This window comes from Felis catus, chromosome D1 (genome assembly GCF_018350175.1).
Source record: "Felis catus isolate Fca126 chromosome D1, F.catus_Fca126_mat1.0, whole genome shotgun sequence".
In the NCBI taxonomy this organism is placed as follows: Eukaryota; Metazoa; Chordata; class Mammalia; order Carnivora; family Felidae; genus Felis; species Felis catus.
Window position 1 is genome coordinate 31,161,177 of NC_058377.1, and position 18,197 is coordinate 31,179,373.

Sequence of the window (18,197 nt, forward strand, 5' to 3'; positions counted from 1 at the left end):
GTGATCAGAATTAAACATCTCCAATTATGAGTCCAGTCTTTTGCATCTTTCCAAGTGTGAGTAATGGTTGAGAAGGGTGGAGGTAGCCCAAGCAGCACACTGTTCTGATCGTAGTCATCAGGGACATGGTGGAACCGACAGCTGGAAGGCTGCAGCTCGGGGGCTGTGGTGCTGGCCCATTTCTCTTCATGCCCTTCATGTTCTGTGATTGCGGTTCTAGTGGAAGCTGAAGGGCAGAGCTATGGAGTTGAATTTGATGGGGTTGGGGGATCAGAAAAGCTGAGAGGCTTGTCCCAATCTCTGATTCGCTCTGAACATCCCCTCTCTTCCCTCCTGCTGCAGAGGTTTTAAAAACAGTGTCTGCCATTCTCGATGCTGGCTTCTCCATCAACCTCTACATGTTCCATGGAGGCACCAACTTTGGCTTCATAAATGGAGCCATGCATTTTCATGACTATAAGTCTGATGTCACCAGCTATGGTAAGTAGTCCCCAACACTGGCCTTCCCTGGAACATGCCACATTTGCATGTCTGGGGCTTTTTATGGAGAATCATTTAGGGGCAGCATCTGGCACGTTTAATGCATTCGGCTCTAGAGTGCCTGGGGAAGGGATAGTTTTGTCTGGATTGTCACTTTTAAATTTCTAGAGCAGTAGGAGATGGAAGCCCATGGACATGCCTGTGAGCCTTTGGAAATGAGAAGCACAGGCAGGGTGAAGGCAGATTCTTCAATGAGGGCAGCCTCTTTAGGCCCTTGAGATGTGTGACCTCTGATTCCCTTTAGGTTGAGAGTCCACAGAAGGTAGGCAAGATGCAGGAAATTGAGGGTCATGCTATGGCCATGGCACTTTTGGTGTCACTTTATAGTATTTAGTATTTATTGTATTCTGACTGATGGCTCACACGAAAAGTGTTTTGCCTCCCAGATTACTGAGAAAAAGACCCTGCCTCTATACTCCAGCTTCTCCTTTCTCTTTTTTTCTGCTGCGGACACTGTCCTGTGATACAGGTGACAAGTGACAGTGTCCTGGTGTCTTGCAGACTACGATGCTGTGCTGACAGAGGCGGGGGATTACACAGCTAAATACTTCAAGCTCCGAAGTTTCTTTGGCTCCATCTCAGGTACCTGGCAGTCAGCAGACTTGAGCACCAATTTGGGCCCTTACTTGTGCTCTGAGACCCCTAAAGAGTTACTTCTTCACTATCCCACCTAAACCCCAGTTGACCTATGTGCAAGAATGTCCCTAGACAAGGACAGGGAAGTTTGAGAAACTGTTTTCATCATAGTTTGTGTGCTTGCAGCTTCATCTTTTCTCTGGGCGGTAAGACTCCTGAGGGTATGAGAAAGTCCCCTGCACCCCCGCCCCCACATTACCTTCCCAGTGGGAATCAGGCAGTCTAAGACTGTTTACATCTTGGCTCCAGAATAAAGGATCACACTGGGCTGTGGACAAGAGCCAGTGGCTAGGGAGGCTGGAGGAGGCAATGACTTTTTGGGATGGCCCTCTTGTCTGTGTTGCAGGTGTTCCTCTCCCTCCCCAGCCTGACCTTCTTCCCAAGATTGCATATGAGCCCTTGAGCCTGAATTTTTACCTGTCACTGTGGGACGCCCTGCAGTACATGGAGGAGGTGAGTGCAGCAGGGTAGAGAAGCCAGGGCAGTTGCTAGGTGGGCAAGCAGGGCTGTGGAGGGGTAAAAAGTGCTTGATAGCTTTGAGGTCTCTTTTATGACGTTAGAGCTCAGAGTTAAGAGAACAGACTTTTGCTAGGGTATGAAGTGGGAAGGAACAAAAAGAACTTGAAGAAAAACTGGGTAACACAGTAGGAAGTCTTTTTCTCCAGCCTGGGTGGACAGAGAGGAGGTGAGGAGGCCTGTGAGTGGGCTCTATCCCTCTCTGAGAATAGGGTGCACCCTGGAGCTGACTCAGGGGGGGTGCTGTGATGCAGAAATGGTGGCGGTTTGAAAAGCCACAGGTCTGATACATTGCTGGGCTTCATTCCATTGCCTTCACACACACGCGTGACCCTGGATAGCCATGGGTTAATGTGATAAGTCAAAATCAGAACTTTGGAGGTTGGAGAACCAGTTGGCAGGACTGGCTCCCCATGTTTGTGTAATGAGAAGTCAAACTAGTAGAAAAGGCTAGAGGGCCCCTTGCCCCACAGCCAGCCCCGTGTAGTATCTGTCTGCTACTCCACACTCCCCGAGAAGACTCAGGATGAAATTTGTGCCTCTTTTCTCCTCTGCCTAGTCTGCATCTTTCCCGACTCTTCTCTCTACAGCCAGTCAATTCTGAAAAACCAGTCAATATGGAGAACCTGCCAATAAACAATGGAAATGGACAGTCATTTGGGTACACTCTGTATGAGACTACCATTGCGTCATCAGGTGTCCTTAGTGGTCTTGTGCGTGACCGGGGACAGGTAGGAATGTCTTCTCTTAATTCCTGTGACCTTGTAGTCATCCAGCCCTACCATATACATCTGACTCTCTCTCCTGAGTCCTCATGTATCTGCCTGCTACCAGTGTGTAGAAATGGCCCATCATTGTCTTTTTCAACTACAATCATGGGCTAATGCCCATTTTTCCTCCTATGCCTGGCTAACACCCATATTCACCACAGACACATAATATTACCCTTTTCTTTGCTTAGCAGAAATTCCTCTTATGCCACTCTCCTGTGGACCCATGGATGCTTTCTGTCTGTTCCTTTGGCAGGTATTTGTGAACACAGTGTCTATAGGATTCTTGGACTATGAAAAGAAGAAGATCGTTATTCCCTTGATCCAGGTTTGTTATTCTGGGGAGCTGGGTAATGGCTAGCACCAGCTGCTTCCTGAATAGGTTTGGTGGGAGTCAAAGAGGAAGACCTAGAAGACGGGAGCCTTCTTAATCACAGAGCTGCTGATGGCAAGAAGGGAAGAGCATTGGTATCTGATCAGTGGGTACTTTTTCACCCCCATCCTCAGAGTTTAGGGAATAATTGGGGTTCCACAAAGAAATCTTATGGCTGGGTAATCAGGCAGTCATCATCAACCACTATGTTCCTGGCAGGGTTACACCAGGCTGAGGATCTTGGTGGAGAATCGTGGGCGAGTCAACTACGGGGATAATATTGATGACCAGCGCAAAGGTGGGTCACAGCATGTGCTAAGAGAAGAGCTTCTAGTGCTTAGCAGTGCCTGGCTATATTTTCTTCATACCAGCATGCCAGCAGTTCATGGAGGCTGACTCTCATGAGGTAGAGTCATTGTAGCCCATTGTAGCCCTTTGGAGGGAGCCCATTGTGGAAACCCATTGAAGGCAGGTGGGTCATGGAGGCCCATTGGAAGGAAGAGGTTTGTAGAGTCCTATTGGATACAGGTGGGTTGCAGAGGGCCATTGGAGGGAGCTGAGTCATGGAGGCCCACTGGAGGGAGGTGGATGTGGGCCTGAAAGTCCCACCTGGGTTCTGACCTCTTTCCTATGCATGTTGTCCACATGTCCATGGTGAACACACAGGAAACACTGAGCCAGCCTTTCCACATCTCTCTGGGCTGCAGTCTGCTTTATCAGGGGATAATCTGCTTGGGGTGGGGTGGGGGTGGTGAGACTTAAGGAAGGAGATCCCCAGAAATCGAAAAATGGCATAGGACCCTTGCCTTCTTGGATCTTCACACTCAATTTCTTTTCTTGATCCACCTTGGAAATCCATTGATGATCTCATTTGTGGTGGGGAGGAGGAGTTAGTACATACAGTAAACAAATGCTCTTGATGGTATGCTCCCCTAGGAATATTTTACCAATTCATGTTATTTTTCCTGGGTTGTTTGTTTGTTTGTTTGTTTTTTGAAAGAGGCTGAGAGAGGTGGGGGAGGGGCAGAAGGAGAGAGAGAATCCCAAGCAGGCTCCATGCCTGGCATGGAACCTGACGTGGGCTTGATCTCATGACTGTCAGATCATGACCTGAGCCGAAATCAAGAGTCGGATTCTCAGCAAACTGAGCCACCCAGATGCCTCTATTTTTCCTGGTCTTCTAAACCTTCTATGCTTAAATGTGCCTCTTCCTTTTCATCTGTCAAAATGTGGGTGGTTTCATGTAAGTTGTGACATAAGAATTCAGACAAATAAATCCTACTACTGTAAGGGACACTGGTGACCTCCCAACTCTCATGGGTGTTTGCCTTTGTAATGAGGAAGTTTGTGCATCCCTTCCCTGCCTGCCAGGGAAGCACTGTGGCCCAGCCATTGGGGGCTTCTTGGGTCCTGGATTGGCCCTCTCTGGATAGGCCTCACAGTTGCTTCTAGCATTGTCCAGGCTTACCTTCCTTTTCCCCTAAGCAATCCCCCCGGTGTTACTCTCTGGATCTCAGCTTCTTCCTCCAAGGAGCTCCATCTCCAGGCCCATCTTCACTTCCTTTGCTCTCCTGGGGACAGGAAGGGATTGCCAGCATGACCCTGTTCCCAGTCTTTGCCTCCCAGATCCCTGATTAAGATGTGCCTTGGACTCTCACTGTGGAGTTCTTACCCCTGGAGCAGTTCAGTGTTTTTAAGTCATAGACCTACCCCCACATACACCTGTACCTGCAATTTAAGAGTCCACAGGCTCCATGGAACCTGTTTACAGTCCCTAGCCTATTCACAATCCCTCTTCAGAAACTCAGCAGCTCCATGATTATGAGGACCTTGGAAGCTACTCCAGGACCAACATCAATGGCTCCTCCCCCCAGGCACTAGTTAATCACTATGCAAAAGTGTGCATGGGTCCTCAGACTCAGATGCCCAAATCATATTGCCATCTGTTCACAATTCAAATACTTAATATATCCTTAATCCTAGGCCATATAGAAGATTTCTGGCTGAGTTAGTAGGTCTGTTTAGTTTGGGACACCACTGAATCTGACCTTGAAGCTAAGTTAGAACTGTTGTGACCTCTTGATCATTTGCCCACTGGGCTTCATTTTATTGTGTTGGAATTCTCATACCCAAAAGGGAGTTTCCCCTTCAGAGAGAGACCAGAGACTGTTCTCACCCTATGACATTCTCAGCTCTGTCATTGCCCTTAGATGTACTCTTCCATGCAAGTCCCAGAGAAGGCCTGGCAAATATTGCTATTACTAACTCTTCTCTCCTTTGGGATTTCTAGAGGAGGTTTTATACCACGTGAAGAGCTCTGTAGTATATACTCTAGGGAGTATATACTTCTGGAGGAATTTTCACTTGAACTTTCCAGAAACTCTCCATGTATGTGCTGGGCCTTAGCTGGGTCAGCTGTGCCCCTTCCTTTGTCCTTATTCATGTTTCCTTGGCTTCTTCCAACAGGTTTAATTGGAAATATCTATCTGAATGATTCTCCCTTGAAAAAATTCAGAATCTACAGCTTGGATATGAAAAAGAGCTTCTTTCAGAGGTGAGTCCTGACCCCATGAAGTGTGTGTACCCATGGATAACATGTAATAAGAGCCAGGAAGGCCCTGCTCTGGCCTAGCTCCTCCCAATCACGTGTAAACAGACCCAGAGCCCAGAGCAGCTTGCTCAGGGTAGAGGCAGTACCAGCGCTAAAGACCGGGGAATTTCCATGATATGCTGGTTAACAGGTGGTGAAAATTTGGGACGCCTTTGTGATTGAGTGCGGGATAGGGTCCAGATCTGAGAATGTGCTCTTCTTCTTTCTTGTCTTCTGTTCATAGGTTCAGCGTCGACAAATGGAGCCCTATCCCTGCAGTACCTACGTTCCCTGCTTTCTTTTTGGGTGTCTTGTCAATTTCCCTTTCCCCTTTTGACACCTTCATGAAGCTGGAGGTTTGTAGTCCTCTTACTGCCTGGGTTCTCCAGTCTTCCCTCCGAGGGCTCTGAGCCCAAGCCCCTGTACTTGCCCTTGCTGGAGCCTTCTATATCACCTGCACCCAGAGAGTCTCTGTCTTTGTGTTGCCCTCTCTGAAGGGTCTCTGGGGCCTCCCTGGAGAGGGGGAGTGGACTCAAAGCAGAAGAACCACCTGGTGATACTTCTTAGGGTCCAGGTCTGAGCTTGGGTGCCTTGCTGGGGAGGCTTAGAGCTAGTGGACACAGGAGATAGAATACCCCATGTGTTAACCTCATGACTGTTAAAATATCGATTCATACTGATATCTTGGAAGCTGAGAGAAGAATGCAAGGCATGTGTCCATCTCTGTCTTCTCATGTGACTTTATATTCAGTGCCTTTCATGGTAAACTAACCCCTTTCCCACTCTGCTTAAAGGGCTGGGAGAAGGGGGTTGTATTCATCAATGGCCAAAACCTTGGACGCTACTGGAACATCGGACCCCAGGAGACCCTCTACCTCCCAGGTGCCTGGTTGGATCAAGGCATCAACCAGGTGGGAACACTTGCAAGTCCTTCCCTTGTCCCAGCCCTCCCCAGTATCACAGTGTTTCCCTGGGGGCTGCGAGTGACAGTCTATTAAGGTTGGTTAGGGCAGGAGAGGGGGGGCAGAAGGTTTAGCCAGCTCCTTCTGTATTCCTCCTTGGTGCTGATGAGTTGTGGGTCCCCATTCCTTCCAGCCTGCTTCTCAATCCCTTCCCCTAAGGCACCCTCACCTGGCTCCAAGACAAACCTCGGCTACTGTCATACACCAGCCCTTCTCTCTCCCAGGTCATTGTTTTCGAGGAGAAGATGGCAGGCCCTGTGATACAGTTCACTGAAACACCCCACCTAGGCAGGAACCAATACCTTGATTGAGCAGCACCGCTCCTGCACCCCCTGGAAACAGGAGAGCACCACTGTCCTCCCAGCTGAGCAAGGCCTGGTGCTCTGCTCCCTGACACTCTCCCATGTGGGAGAGTTTCCTTAAGTAACATTCTCAGGCAGCCACGGGGGCTACAGCTCTGCCCCCTACTTTAATTCAAGGCCCTAAACTTGGAAGAACTGAAGAAGAGAAGTGGAATAGGAGGGAGGGACCCTCTTCTTACCTAAGTGGCTTCTTGACTGGGCTTTGTTGATGACATCTTTCTACTTTCCTGCTCTTTGGGAGAGGACAGAGGGATGTCTCTCTCGGGGGTGGGAATGTCTCATCATATCTCCACGTGATGAGGTTTGCTTCTATGATGTTCTCACCTGCACTCAGCATGGCCCTCATGGCCCCTTTTCATTTCTGAAATAGAAGGTTTGTCACCATTTGTATAGAATGGGGAAGGGGGTGGATGTCTCACCTCTCTCTGGGATTCTGGAAGAAGCTCCATTTGAGAGACACACACTTCTTCTTTTCCTTTCCACTTTAACTGCATCTGACAGGATGACAAGCCAAGCTTAGGAGAAACAGAAATACTCAGCCTGAATTAGAGAATATTTCTGGTCTTACTTGATGAGAAGGAACATCAGCTGAGGAGGGAATGCAGGCCCTAGAAGAAACCACACCCCAATATGAGTGCCCAGCTCCAGTGGCTTGGGCAGGGAGCCTCCCTGCTATGTTGGTGTAACCACGGGGCCTGCAAGCCTAGACCAGACCTTGCTTCTGGCTCAGTCTCTCCTTCAATCCTTGTAACTAAGCAGGAGGGAGGAGAGCCAGTCTTCCTTTGCAACTGTCGTCCAAATTTGAGGTGCTTGTTCTAGGGATCAAGTCCACTGGTTTGGCTTAGGTTCACTGTCCTGAATTGCAATAAAGCAAGAGTTGAATCAAACCCTTTTTAGTGATATTTCTGATCCCATCTCTGCCCCTGTTTACCACATGCCAAGGCATTGTGGTGTCAGGCACCCATTTAGTCTATCTGGCACTGAGAATCTAGACCCTGAGTTTACCTAGTTAGTGGATGATCTAGCCCCTGGCTCCTTACCACCTCCCTCCTGACCTTCATTCTGCCTGACATGTCATTGTGGATTGGTAGTGCCCTTGGAGAGGAGAAGTCAAGTACATATTCACTCTGGTGCTGGTGGGCAGTTGCAAGAATCTGCTAGATAGCCAAGAGCTCGACATGTGAGTTAGCTACAGAGGGTGAGTTTTCCTCACGAATAACATCTGGATTGTACTGCCAGAAACTAATTACTGCCAGTAATAATCAAACATAAATAGCCAATACTTCTCCAGGACGATGCCTATGCCAGGAATCCATAAAGGCCTGTGGGGAATAGCAGGCCATGGGGCTCCCAGCCACCCCATGGCTTACATCTTGGGCTTGGCTAAGGAAAGGACTCTGCAGTAGGGCATTTGTGGTGTGTAGCCACTGGGCCCAAGAGCTGAGCCTGGGTCAAGGACATACAGTAACAAGGGGCTCGGCCCAAGGGTCCTACTATCTGGGGATGGCCAGCACTGGGAGCGGTGTCACTGTACCTTACTTTATACCCGACCGTGTTCTTACAAAGGTGTATGTAAAGGTTGGCTTTGTTGGAAGATGTGATAGGGAACTGGTATTTAAATGAATCTTACAGCAAATTCTTTTATAAAGTGAAGAATCCCCTTGAATTGCTTTTATCAAAATCTGCTCAGGGATGCATTGGTCCTCTTGCCCCATCTTACTGTTCTTGACCTTATCTGCCAGCTAACCCTGCAGCTTCTCTCTGTCAAAGCCCCTTGGCAGAGCTCATCCTACAGAGTTTATTCATGTTTGTCTGGACCTTCCCTACTGGATGGCTTCATCACAGAATCTTTAGAAGATTCTTCATCACCCCCACATCTCTAGACCTGCTCCTTGGGCCTCTTCTTCCCTCTGTCCACACTCACTGTGGGTGCATCACTAACCAGGGTTTGTAAACAGCCTGGAAATTCATGCTCTCCAATGTTTATCTCCATCTGAGCTCCAGATCTACTGGCTGTACACTCACCTTTGCTCCTGCATGTGATGACAAAGTCCGATTACTCCCCCATGATCCCTGCTGCACTCTGTCCCGTAGCAGGAAATGGTTATTCTGTGTCTCAGATTGGTTTTAGCTTCTCCATTTTATATTGCACAACCACTCCACCACTCCATTCTCCTGGCTGTATCTCAGGCATATCCAGAACCTGACCACTTCTCTCTGTCCCAAGGCTTGCTCTTCTGACTCACCATCATCTCCTGCCTGGATCATGGCAGGAGCCACCTCCGCTAGCCTGCCCTGCCCTCTGTTTATGGTCAGCACAGAAAGGGGAGTGATTTCTTTATAGGCCAGTTTGGCCCTTTGCTCCAAACCCTCCAACGGCTCCACTTCCCTTTTTACTTGCAGAAGCCAAAAGCTTTGCCCGGTTCCCAGGGCCAGTATATTCTGTGCACCCCACCAACTGCATCCATCTTACCTCCCACCCAACCCCTCCTGTCTTGCCAGTCAGTTGTAGGCACACTGGCCTTTTTGCTGATCTTTAAAAATGCTAAGTACTCTCTGCCTGGAAGTGAGTTCCCGTTTCTGGAATGGTCTGATCCAGGTAACTGTGTGTCTGTACTCTACTGCTCTGCTGGGTCCTCTCATTAGGGAGGCCTTCCTGACCACCCTAGAGAGGGGATCAACTCCTCAGCTACACTCTGACACCCCTATCTAGCCTCATACTTCTCGTTAGACCAGATCACATCTAAAATACCGTATATGCCTGGTGTTCATCTGTCTTGTCCCTAAGGAGGGAAACTCCATGAAGACAAGTGCTCTGTGCTAGTTCCTAGAATAATGCCTGCTCATAGTAGGCACCTGCCAAGTAAATACTTGTTGGATGGTTAAAGCAGTAAATGAGAATAAAGTAAGGCAGGGCTGCAGAGGATTAGGGCTATTAAAAACCATGTTTGACTTTTAATTTTGGAAACAAATTAAATACAGTTAAATTAAAACAGACCAGATGGTGCAGCTGCACAGGCTCCACCCTCACCCCAGGCTCTGTTCTGGTGGCTCCTAGACCCCGGCCTCACTCTTGTGGTGGGGAGCAGGAACACACTGGGTTTGAGAAACAAATTGTAGTCACGGACCCAACTCTGATTGATAACAAACTCACCAACAAAGATGAAAGCTGCAGTCCACCAGGGTTATAATTATAAATAAATACACATGCGGCTAAGAGAGGCTATTAGGTGAAATCAACAGAAATAGCATCCGCCAAAAAAAAACAAAAATAAAAACAGAATATCCCATTTTGTTGTTCATTATCAATTTCCTGAAAAATAAGCCCTGGGGTTTTGGCTAAGAAGGTGGCCTAAGACCAGCCAGGCTGACCTGAGCATTCAGGGCTGGTTTCAGTGAGTGAGGCAGTGCTGTGCCTGGGCATGAATTCACTCATTTGGTGGGTGCCCTGTGCACACCTCCTCCCTCCCCTCCCATGACACCCCACTTGATTCTGAGGGGTTGATTTCCAGAGCCACCATAGAAAGTGTAAGAGGCTGGGAATATCCTGCAAGGTGGCTCAGGGTTCTCAGAGATATGATCCCATCGGATGGTTTCACGAATGCTGTGGGAAGTTAAATCCATTTCAAAATAGGCAGCCAATGCTATTTTTTGAATGTTAGGTTGCTGGACTGAATCCTACCCACCCACCCAGGAGTGGGTTCTTAGCGGTCCTCAGACCGGTCCTGTGAGTTTAAATGGAGTGGGGGCTGTTAGGGTTAAAAAATAAACACCTCTTCAGTAGGCTCAGGCCTTTCCTTTTCCTCCAGTTGGGAGGAAAATTGTGCTTCCAACTTTCAGGAGCATGAGTGATAGCCAGCAGAGGGCTGTCCCTGTCAGTAGCCTCCAGGTACAGGGAAGTAACACATGCACACTGTTCTTCCTCAGGGGTGGGGGTGGGGGGAGAGGGAACAAGCAGCAGGCTTGTTCTCATGCTCCCAACTCAGGGAGAAGGGAGAGTTTTGTTCCCATTTTGTGTTTACAATAGAATGATTTCCAAAGTAATGTGTGCTCAGGTCTCCTTTCCACTTAGGATCCAAATGATCTCTGCCCCTTTTCCACAAGTCCCTCTGCTAACCCAAAGCCCCTTCCTCCCTTAAACAGGGGCAGAAAGGAGTACTGGATGGCCCCTGCCTCCCTCCTCTTTCTGCCTTGCCCACCCCTGGCTCACTTCAGCCCCTGAGGTCTGTGGTTCTCAAGAGCTCCAGAAAGAGGGCTCCTGCCCTCCCCAGTCCCAGCCCAAGCAAGAGGCCATGGAGCCCAGTGGGCAGTGGGGAGACAGTGTCTAGACAGGGGCCCGCCCACATGATCTTAGTCCAGGTCAGTCCATGACCTGTGCTGGCTCGAGGGCCCACCTCCTTCCCTGTGCTGGAAGGAGCAGGCTTGAGGGATGTGGGCCTGGAGTAGGCGACTCCACTCCCACCACAAGCCTGAGGTATGGGGGAGCCTGATGGTAGGCCCAGGCTCCCCTCATGCAGGGTGGTTGCCTGTTGGGATCAAAGACAGCCTTATGCTCTGGAAATAGGAACCAGAGGAAAGCCACAGAGGTATGTCTACTTGAGAGCAGCTCTCCGAGGACAGGGCGGGGCAGTGTTCCTGATGCCTGGGCAGGGGGCTGTTCTCTGGTCTTCAGAATTCCCTGGCCAGGTGGCCTGTGCAGTCGTGCTGGGCCCCAGGAGCAGGGAGCCAGGCAAGGCCACACTGCACTTGACAGCTGGGGTCTTTTCACCTCTCTCCCAGCCTGGCATCACTCCAGGGCTTAGGTGCCCACCGCATCTGCTCCGTCAGGCCCTGTCAGTGCAGGAAGCTCTGGGGAGGCGTGCTGGGGCACCGGCTCGCTGGTTGGCATGACTTGGCTAGCAGCTGGGCCCCTGGTCATACTGGATGGAAGGTAACAACAGGTCTGGGATTTCTGTGCTTTGATTCTCTGTCCTTTGTCCCGGCATCAGGCTGGGCTCTCTCTGAAGCCCCCAGTATAGAAAGGAGGGTGATGGTGATTCCTTAGGATTTTGCCTCGGAGGGACCATCAGCCATGGGGAGAGGATGGAAGGCCAGGAACAGGGTTCGAGAAGGAGGCTCCTGTGAAGGGGAGAAGAATATGGGTGAGGTGTTTAAGCAGGGAGGCAGGCGAGGGGCAGCCAGTCTGGCCAAACTGCTCAATCATGAGCCCCCATCAGGGTTCACCCAGGAGCTCCACAGAGCCCAACCCCTAGGGTCCTCTGTGAATCCCTTATTGAGAGGCAGGTGGGGGCAGGTCCTTCCAGTGACCAGGTGAGGAGGTAGGGGATGGGGCTCTGTACAGATGCATTTTCAGTGGCACTGTTCAAGCTGATATTTTGGTTCAAGGCACAAAACAGGCAGACTGACACCCCATGGTCTCCTGTGGGCAGGGTAGCTGCCAACATGATATAGAAGTTGAAGCTTAACTCTGAGGCCAGAGGACAGATGTGTATCCTACCGTCTGAGCTCCCACCTCTGGGATGATATTATAGAAAAGCCCATAAATTTCCTGACTTGGATAAACAGCTGGCACAATTCACTTCATTTAGCTTTTCTGAACACCCTTTCTTTACCTCTAAAATGTAGATAGATCCTGTGGCCTACTTCAATAGAAAGTTTTAAAGAATTAAATAAAAGTAGCAACACTTACATAAGACTCATTATGTACCAAAGATTGTTCTTGGTGCCCCTAACAACCCATTTTACAGGTCAATAAACTGGGGCCTAGAGAAAGAAAGTAAGGTCAAAGGATGAAAAGTGGTAGGCCTGGAGCCTGAACTAGGCTCTGGGGTCCATGCTTTCATCAATGTGCTACACTGTTGCTATTAAGAGACACATGGAGGTGCTTGATGAGGTGGAAGCAGGAGAGTGAGGGGTCCCTGCCACAGCAGCATGGCTGAAGAGGAACCCACAGGGGAAGACAAAGCCTGGAGAAAGAGTCCACATAGTAATGCCTTGCAATGGGACTGGTGTCATGGCCACAATAACAGCAGTAATGACAGGAGGTTGTCATGAGGCTGTGTCTAGAAGGTGAGACCTTCAAAGGAGTTGGTGGCAGAAGGACCCAGGTGTGCAGGGGAAATTGGCTCCCGTGAACTTCTAGGTGGCACAGTGAGAAGGGGACTTCAGCTATGTCTCTTCCACTCTTGAAGTATTTGCCCTGCCCTCCCACAATTAAAAACCAAGAGGAAAAGCCTTGGCAGATTTGTTCCACATCCACACTTGGGGTGCCCCTGCCCAGTGTGTTGTCTACCCTTGTCACTGCCATACCTGTAGCCTGGGGCTCAGATCTCCACAGTGGGGTCAGTGAAGCCTTTTTTCCCCTCATTCACCAGCACCGGCTTCTCTGTCCGTGTGTGCCAGACCAGGATCTGTGTGTCCAGAGACACAAAACAACATGGAGCAGGTCCCCCCCTAACCTCACCTTACCCCCTCCCAGGTCCCTCCCACACTCTACAAGTACTTCTGCTGCCCCTCTGTTCTGTCCTTGTTCTTTATTTCTACCTGCCTCCTGATTCTTGCTGTTTGTACATATAAGGCATTCAAAATATCTGTTGGAAATACAAAGTGTGCAGCTACAGAAAATAGACAAATAAGTCCCAAGATTTCCTCTTACTTCTCATCTTCCCCTGTGTTTTTTGATTCGTCTCTCTAGAGAGGGAGACATTTTTTCAAGAGACTTCGGCTCAGCCAAGTGTATAGTCCTGGCCCTCGCTGGAGCAGTCCAAACTAGAAGCAGTGTGTATGTGTGTGCATGTGCACACACGTGCATGCAGGCATGTGTGTGCATGCACCTTGGCATGAACACGTTCATGCATATGTGTTCACACATGTCTGGAGCCTAGCTGTTTTGAGGTTTGGGAGGGGATGCAACCCTTTGTCTTCCTTACTGACTGCCACCCTCTCCATTTCTGTGCTTGATTTTAGCATGATGGCCTGACTGGGTATAAGCTACCTTCTTGGGAGGGTGTTCTAGGAAGGCATGGCTCTAGGCTGGTCCCTTGCAGTGCAGTTTTGAGGTCTTTATTTCCTTCCCTCTGACCTGTCGGGAGTGTTTGGATGGGCTGGGAAAAGCTTGCATTATACCTGCCAGTTCTGCTGAGGGTTTACCTTGGTGCAGTTGGCTGCCTTGGGCTCCAGGTCATTGAGGGTAACAAGTTCTCGGAGGAGGCTGCTTTCCTGGTAGCCTCCCTTCACACCACGCAGCTTGAAGTAGGCCTGGCTACGCTGTAGAATGAGCCTCAGGTTGACTGCAAATCCAGCCATGTCTATTGCAAATGGTCGGTGCGGGTCAAACACTGTCTTCCAGCCGACCACCTTCCCAGCCCCGTTGACCCTTGGGGCTTCGTACCGAAGGCCACCAACGAAGGCAACGGGCCACACAGACACCCTCCTGGTGCTGCGCATCTACAAGAGGGAATCCAGAGTCAGGACACATGGGACTGCTGATAGGGAGTGGTGCCTGTCCCCAGAGAAGGAGAAATCAATTAACTCTATACACATAGGCCACCTGAAGCCATACCAGGGGATCCGGCCCAGCCCCATCTCCAGATGCATCCTCCATGGTAGGCATCTACAGAGGAACCTGCCTTGCCATAAGCAAGGCCTGACGCTCACCCCAGCTAAAATGCTTCTTCTCCACAAGACTTGGAGTCTAGCTTTCTCTCCTCCTGCAAAAACCTCTGTCTTCCCAATGTAGAGTCTGAAATGACTCCTTCCCCTGCCCAGACTCCCATGACTCCCAAGTCCCAAGGATAAATTATTGCACATAAAATTATACCACTTGAGGGCATGCCTCTAAGGCCAAGACTTTGTTCTATGAGCTACATCCTCTGCTTTCTTCCCTTGAGGCAGGGGTGACTGCAGAAGTCTGCAATGAGTTTTTTCCATCCCTTCTCGGGTTGCCTGCAGTCTACACTGACACCCCAGCAGGCATTGCTTGCCCCACCCCACTGTTTCCCTTCGTGCCCATACCAAAGGGCTCCCACACCAGAGGCCCCTCACCGGCATCCTCCCACCCCTTCCCAGCCTTCTGCCCCGTCCCACACCTCCTCAAAGAGCTCCAGACTGTAGGTGTTGTCGTCGTCAGCGAAGTACACCACACCCGGTTGGCTGGTGTTGCGCGGGAAGGTCTCCCGCAGCCAGCGAAGGGCCAGGTTGCGCTGCATTGTGCCCCGCGGGATGCGCGGGTCACGGGCGTCGCCGCGCAGCTTGTAGTTACGGGGCGTCTCCACGTGCAGATGGGTGTAGTTGAGGCCAGTGTCGCGCAGCAGGCGCGCGGTCAGCGGCGTCCGGCGCGGCGCGTCCTCCACCACCAGCCAGTGCAGGTTGGGCACGTGCAGCAGCGTGTTGGCCAAGCGTGTCAGCTCGGCCTTCTGCACCGGGCGGCTGTAGGTGGGCGTCACCACGTGGATGGTGGGCAGCGTGTCGGACCACGGCGGAGGCCGCGTGTACACATACTCGGTGCGCACCACCTCCACGATGTCGCGGTCGGACATGCAGTATTCCCTGGGGTCGGCGCCCTGAGGCACGTCGCGCCGGGGGTCACTACCGTCATCTGTAGGGTTGGGAGACACACGGTGTGTGGCTGGGCTGTGCAGGCCTGGCTCTGGCCTCAGGTATGGGCAGGATGTCACCCACCCTGCTAAGACACACCTCCCCACAGCTCCTTCTGCAGGAATGCCATCGGAAACCTGCCTGGGCTCTAGCTTTTACAGGTAACCGAGAAAGCTGCATCCCTGGAATTCTCTCAGGCATTTTCCCAGTTCTGACTCCCGAAATGACACAGAAATAACCTCTTCCTCCTTCTCATATTTGACAGCTCTGTGGCTATTTGAGTGTGGCTGGCCAAATTCCAAGACTGCTTTCTCACTTCCTAAATGTGTTGGGTTTTATATGACAAAGTGTCCTGACGCTTCCCACCCTGGTGCTCTCCCCATCTGGCCAGAGCTTACTGCACTTGCCGCCCCCGCTCCCCCCCCTCCCCCCCCCCGCCCCCCGCCCCCACCTCCTTGGGATTGCATAGCAGGGCAGCACTGCCACCCGCAGTGGTGTAAATGCCACAATGCCCCAGTGTTAGTGCTTTCCTAGCTGCAGCACACTGTGGATCTCACAAAGTGTGAGGTTAGCTCAGTCCAATTTTTCACAAACCCTCTACTCAAGTGGGGCCTCTTTCTCCCTTCCTGTTTATGAATCTTGGTGCAGAATTTCATGCTTAACTACCACGTTTTCTTCCAGGGTTATGCCTATAGTTGCCAAGATAATTTTGAATCCTGAACCTGTTGTTTGTGCTTTTAGATGTTCTTAAATTTTGACCTACACAAAAAGACAGAGTGGACACTTGCTTTAGCTTTTCTGCTGCTTGATGTCAAACTCCTGACCTGCACTTTCTAGACACTCATTCAAACATCTGGGAGACTAACCGTAGCACTGACCCTAACTGTGCTAGCATCCAGCTAGTGTTTATACATATCTCCCCAAGGACACCATCAGGGGCAGTGAAATTTTGAAGAGGTCTGGCCTCTGGTAAAACACTCACAGGCATGGGGAACCCATTCCTTCCTGAAGGCAACCTGTTTCGGTTGGGGCAGCTCTTATTACCAAGCTTTTTCTTACATCCTGGACATTTTTCTCATTAGTAAGGCTAGCAGTCCTGTCAAGAGGACAAATCAGGGGCACCTGGGTGGCGCAGTCGGTTAAGCGTCCGACTTCAGCCAGGTCATGAGCTCGCGGCCCGTGAGTTCGAGCCCCGCATCAGGCTCTGGGCTGATGGCTCAGAGCCTAGAGCCTGTTTCCGATTCTGTGTCGCCCTCTCTCTCTGCCCCTCCCCCGTTCATGCTCTGTCTCTCTCTGTCTCAAAAATAAATAAACGTTGAAAAAAAATTAAAAAAAAAAGAGGACAAATCAGGGTCATTGGTATTGATTTTACTGAGCCCCTGCTCTCCAAGTCTTTCTGTGTGAAAAACTGTGTGGCCCTCACTGCTCTTACACGATCTCAGCAGGAGGTGGCAATGGTCAGAGGACATACCTAGGAGATGGGAATGGTCAGAGGACATACCTAAGAATCCAAACACTGGGCTCATACCCTGTCCAGTTCTGGCACTAACTATGCCCTTGAGCAGGTTACTTCTCGTGCCTCAATTTTAGCAACTGCAATATGGAGCTAATAATAGCATCTATTTTATTGAGTTACTATGTGGATTAATGAGTCAATATATGTAAAGGACTCAGAACACTGCCAGGCAGTTGTTATCATTTCCTCGTGTTTAAAAGGAGGACAGTTGCCAGCCCTACTTCTGCATAGCTTCCTGTACCTAGAGAAAGGATGCAATAAGCATTTTCGTGATTGGGTTGAAGTATGGTTCCAGGGAGGATGCTGGGAATCAGCCATTCTGTCACCTCCCCTACTTCCCATCACTGACATTAGCACATGGAGTGTGTGCAGTTCATGTATTAGATCTGACACTGGGCTCCGGGAGGAGGTACAGATGCACCCAGAAGATGACCAGCTCCAGGCTGTTAGGGAGTTCACACAGGCCAAGGGCACAAGACATGCAGTGGGGAATACCATGCCCCCTGGTGTGTGAATGCAGGTGTAGAAGACTAGCTCAGCCTCTGTTGATCAAAGGTGACTTTTTGGAGGGGTTTTAGGTCAAACTTGGAAAACAGACCAAGGTGGAGGAAAGAGAGATAGGTGATGGGGATTCTGACCAAAATTGATATAAGGGTTAATTCATCCTGCAGTCAGTGAGGTTTTGGAAATTGAATACTGGGAAGGAAGATTTAGAGCCATTTTCCCCATCTTTCTTCCATTCAAATCATCCCAAACAGACTGGTCTGGGCCCTGGGAAAGTTCTCCATGCATTCTGACTGGGCCACAGTGCTGGCTTCAGGGCTTCTGCAACCTTTGAGTCACAAAGGCCTCCTGGTGCCCCTGCCATTATTTCATTGCAGCTTTCTTTAAGCCCATCTTGACATATTCTGAGGACACAGAAAGCCAGCTCCCTATCCTCAGGCAGCAGCATCAGTGCTTAGCGAAACATTCTGACACCTCTGACTCTAGAGCTTTGCCAAGAATGGAATTTACATGATATTATGTCACTTGGTGTATTGTAGCTTTAAACCTTCTGGAATGATGTAGTTGTAGGATAACAATTCCAAATGATGAGCATTAAAGAGAGATGTTGGAGGATAAATGTCAGGAGAGGCTCTAAGTGCCCAGCATGGGGCAGTGGGAATTCTGCAATCTCCAGCCTGGAAAATATTCCTCATGGAAGCTTCAAGAACTGCTGGGGCTGAGCAGGCCCCACTGTGTAACTGTGAAACAGCCTGGCTTCAGACTATGATTCTTGGCTACTGCCTGCATTCAAATCACTCAGGGTTATGAGCCATACATGGATTTATAGGCCC

At 50.1% G+C, this 18,197-nt stretch overlaps 2 protein-coding genes across 6 annotated transcripts in view; one reads left to right on the forward strand and one right to left on the reverse strand.

Moving 5' to 3' along the window:
* The window catches only part of LOC101098487 (beta-galactosidase-1-like protein 2), a 50,778-nt gene extending 43,142 nt beyond the window's left edge, over positions 1 to 7,636 (forward strand). For all 4 annotated transcript variants that reach the window (XM_045038551.1, XM_019811577.3, XM_045038552.1 and 1 more), the window contains 10 exons: positions 343 to 480; positions 1,042 to 1,122; positions 1,523 to 1,629; positions 2,283 to 2,423; positions 2,719 to 2,790; positions 3,055 to 3,133; positions 5,302 to 5,389; positions 5,670 to 5,781; positions 6,220 to 6,336; positions 6,612 to 7,636. In XM_045038551.1, the coding sequence (XP_044894486.1) occupies positions 343 to 480; positions 1,042 to 1,122; positions 1,523 to 1,629; positions 2,283 to 2,423; positions 2,719 to 2,790; positions 3,055 to 3,133; positions 5,302 to 5,389; positions 5,670 to 5,781; positions 6,220 to 6,336; positions 6,612 to 6,698 (1,022 nt within the window). In that variant the 3' untranslated portion in view covers positions 6,699 to 7,636. The remainder of the gene's footprint in view (positions 1 to 342; positions 481 to 1,041; positions 1,123 to 1,522; positions 1,630 to 2,282; positions 2,424 to 2,718; positions 2,791 to 3,054; positions 3,134 to 5,301; positions 5,390 to 5,669; positions 5,782 to 6,219; positions 6,337 to 6,611) is intronic.
* A 2,283-nt stretch (positions 7,637 to 9,919) lies between these two features.
* The window catches only part of B3GAT1 (beta-1,3-glucuronyltransferase 1), a 30,467-nt gene continuing 22,189 nt past the window's right edge, over positions 9,920 to 18,197 (reverse strand). For both annotated transcript variants that reach the window (XM_011286468.4, XM_011286467.3), the window contains exons 4-7: positions 14,837 to 15,345; positions 13,899 to 14,195; positions 13,059 to 13,159; positions 9,920 to 11,867 (exon numbers count right to left, since the gene is read on the reverse strand). In XM_011286468.4, the coding sequence (XP_011284770.1) occupies positions 13,073 to 13,159; positions 13,899 to 14,195; positions 14,837 to 15,345 (893 nt within the window). In that variant the 3' untranslated portion in view covers positions 9,920 to 11,867; positions 13,059 to 13,072. The remainder of the gene's footprint in view (positions 11,868 to 13,058; positions 13,160 to 13,898; positions 14,196 to 14,836; positions 15,346 to 18,197) is intronic.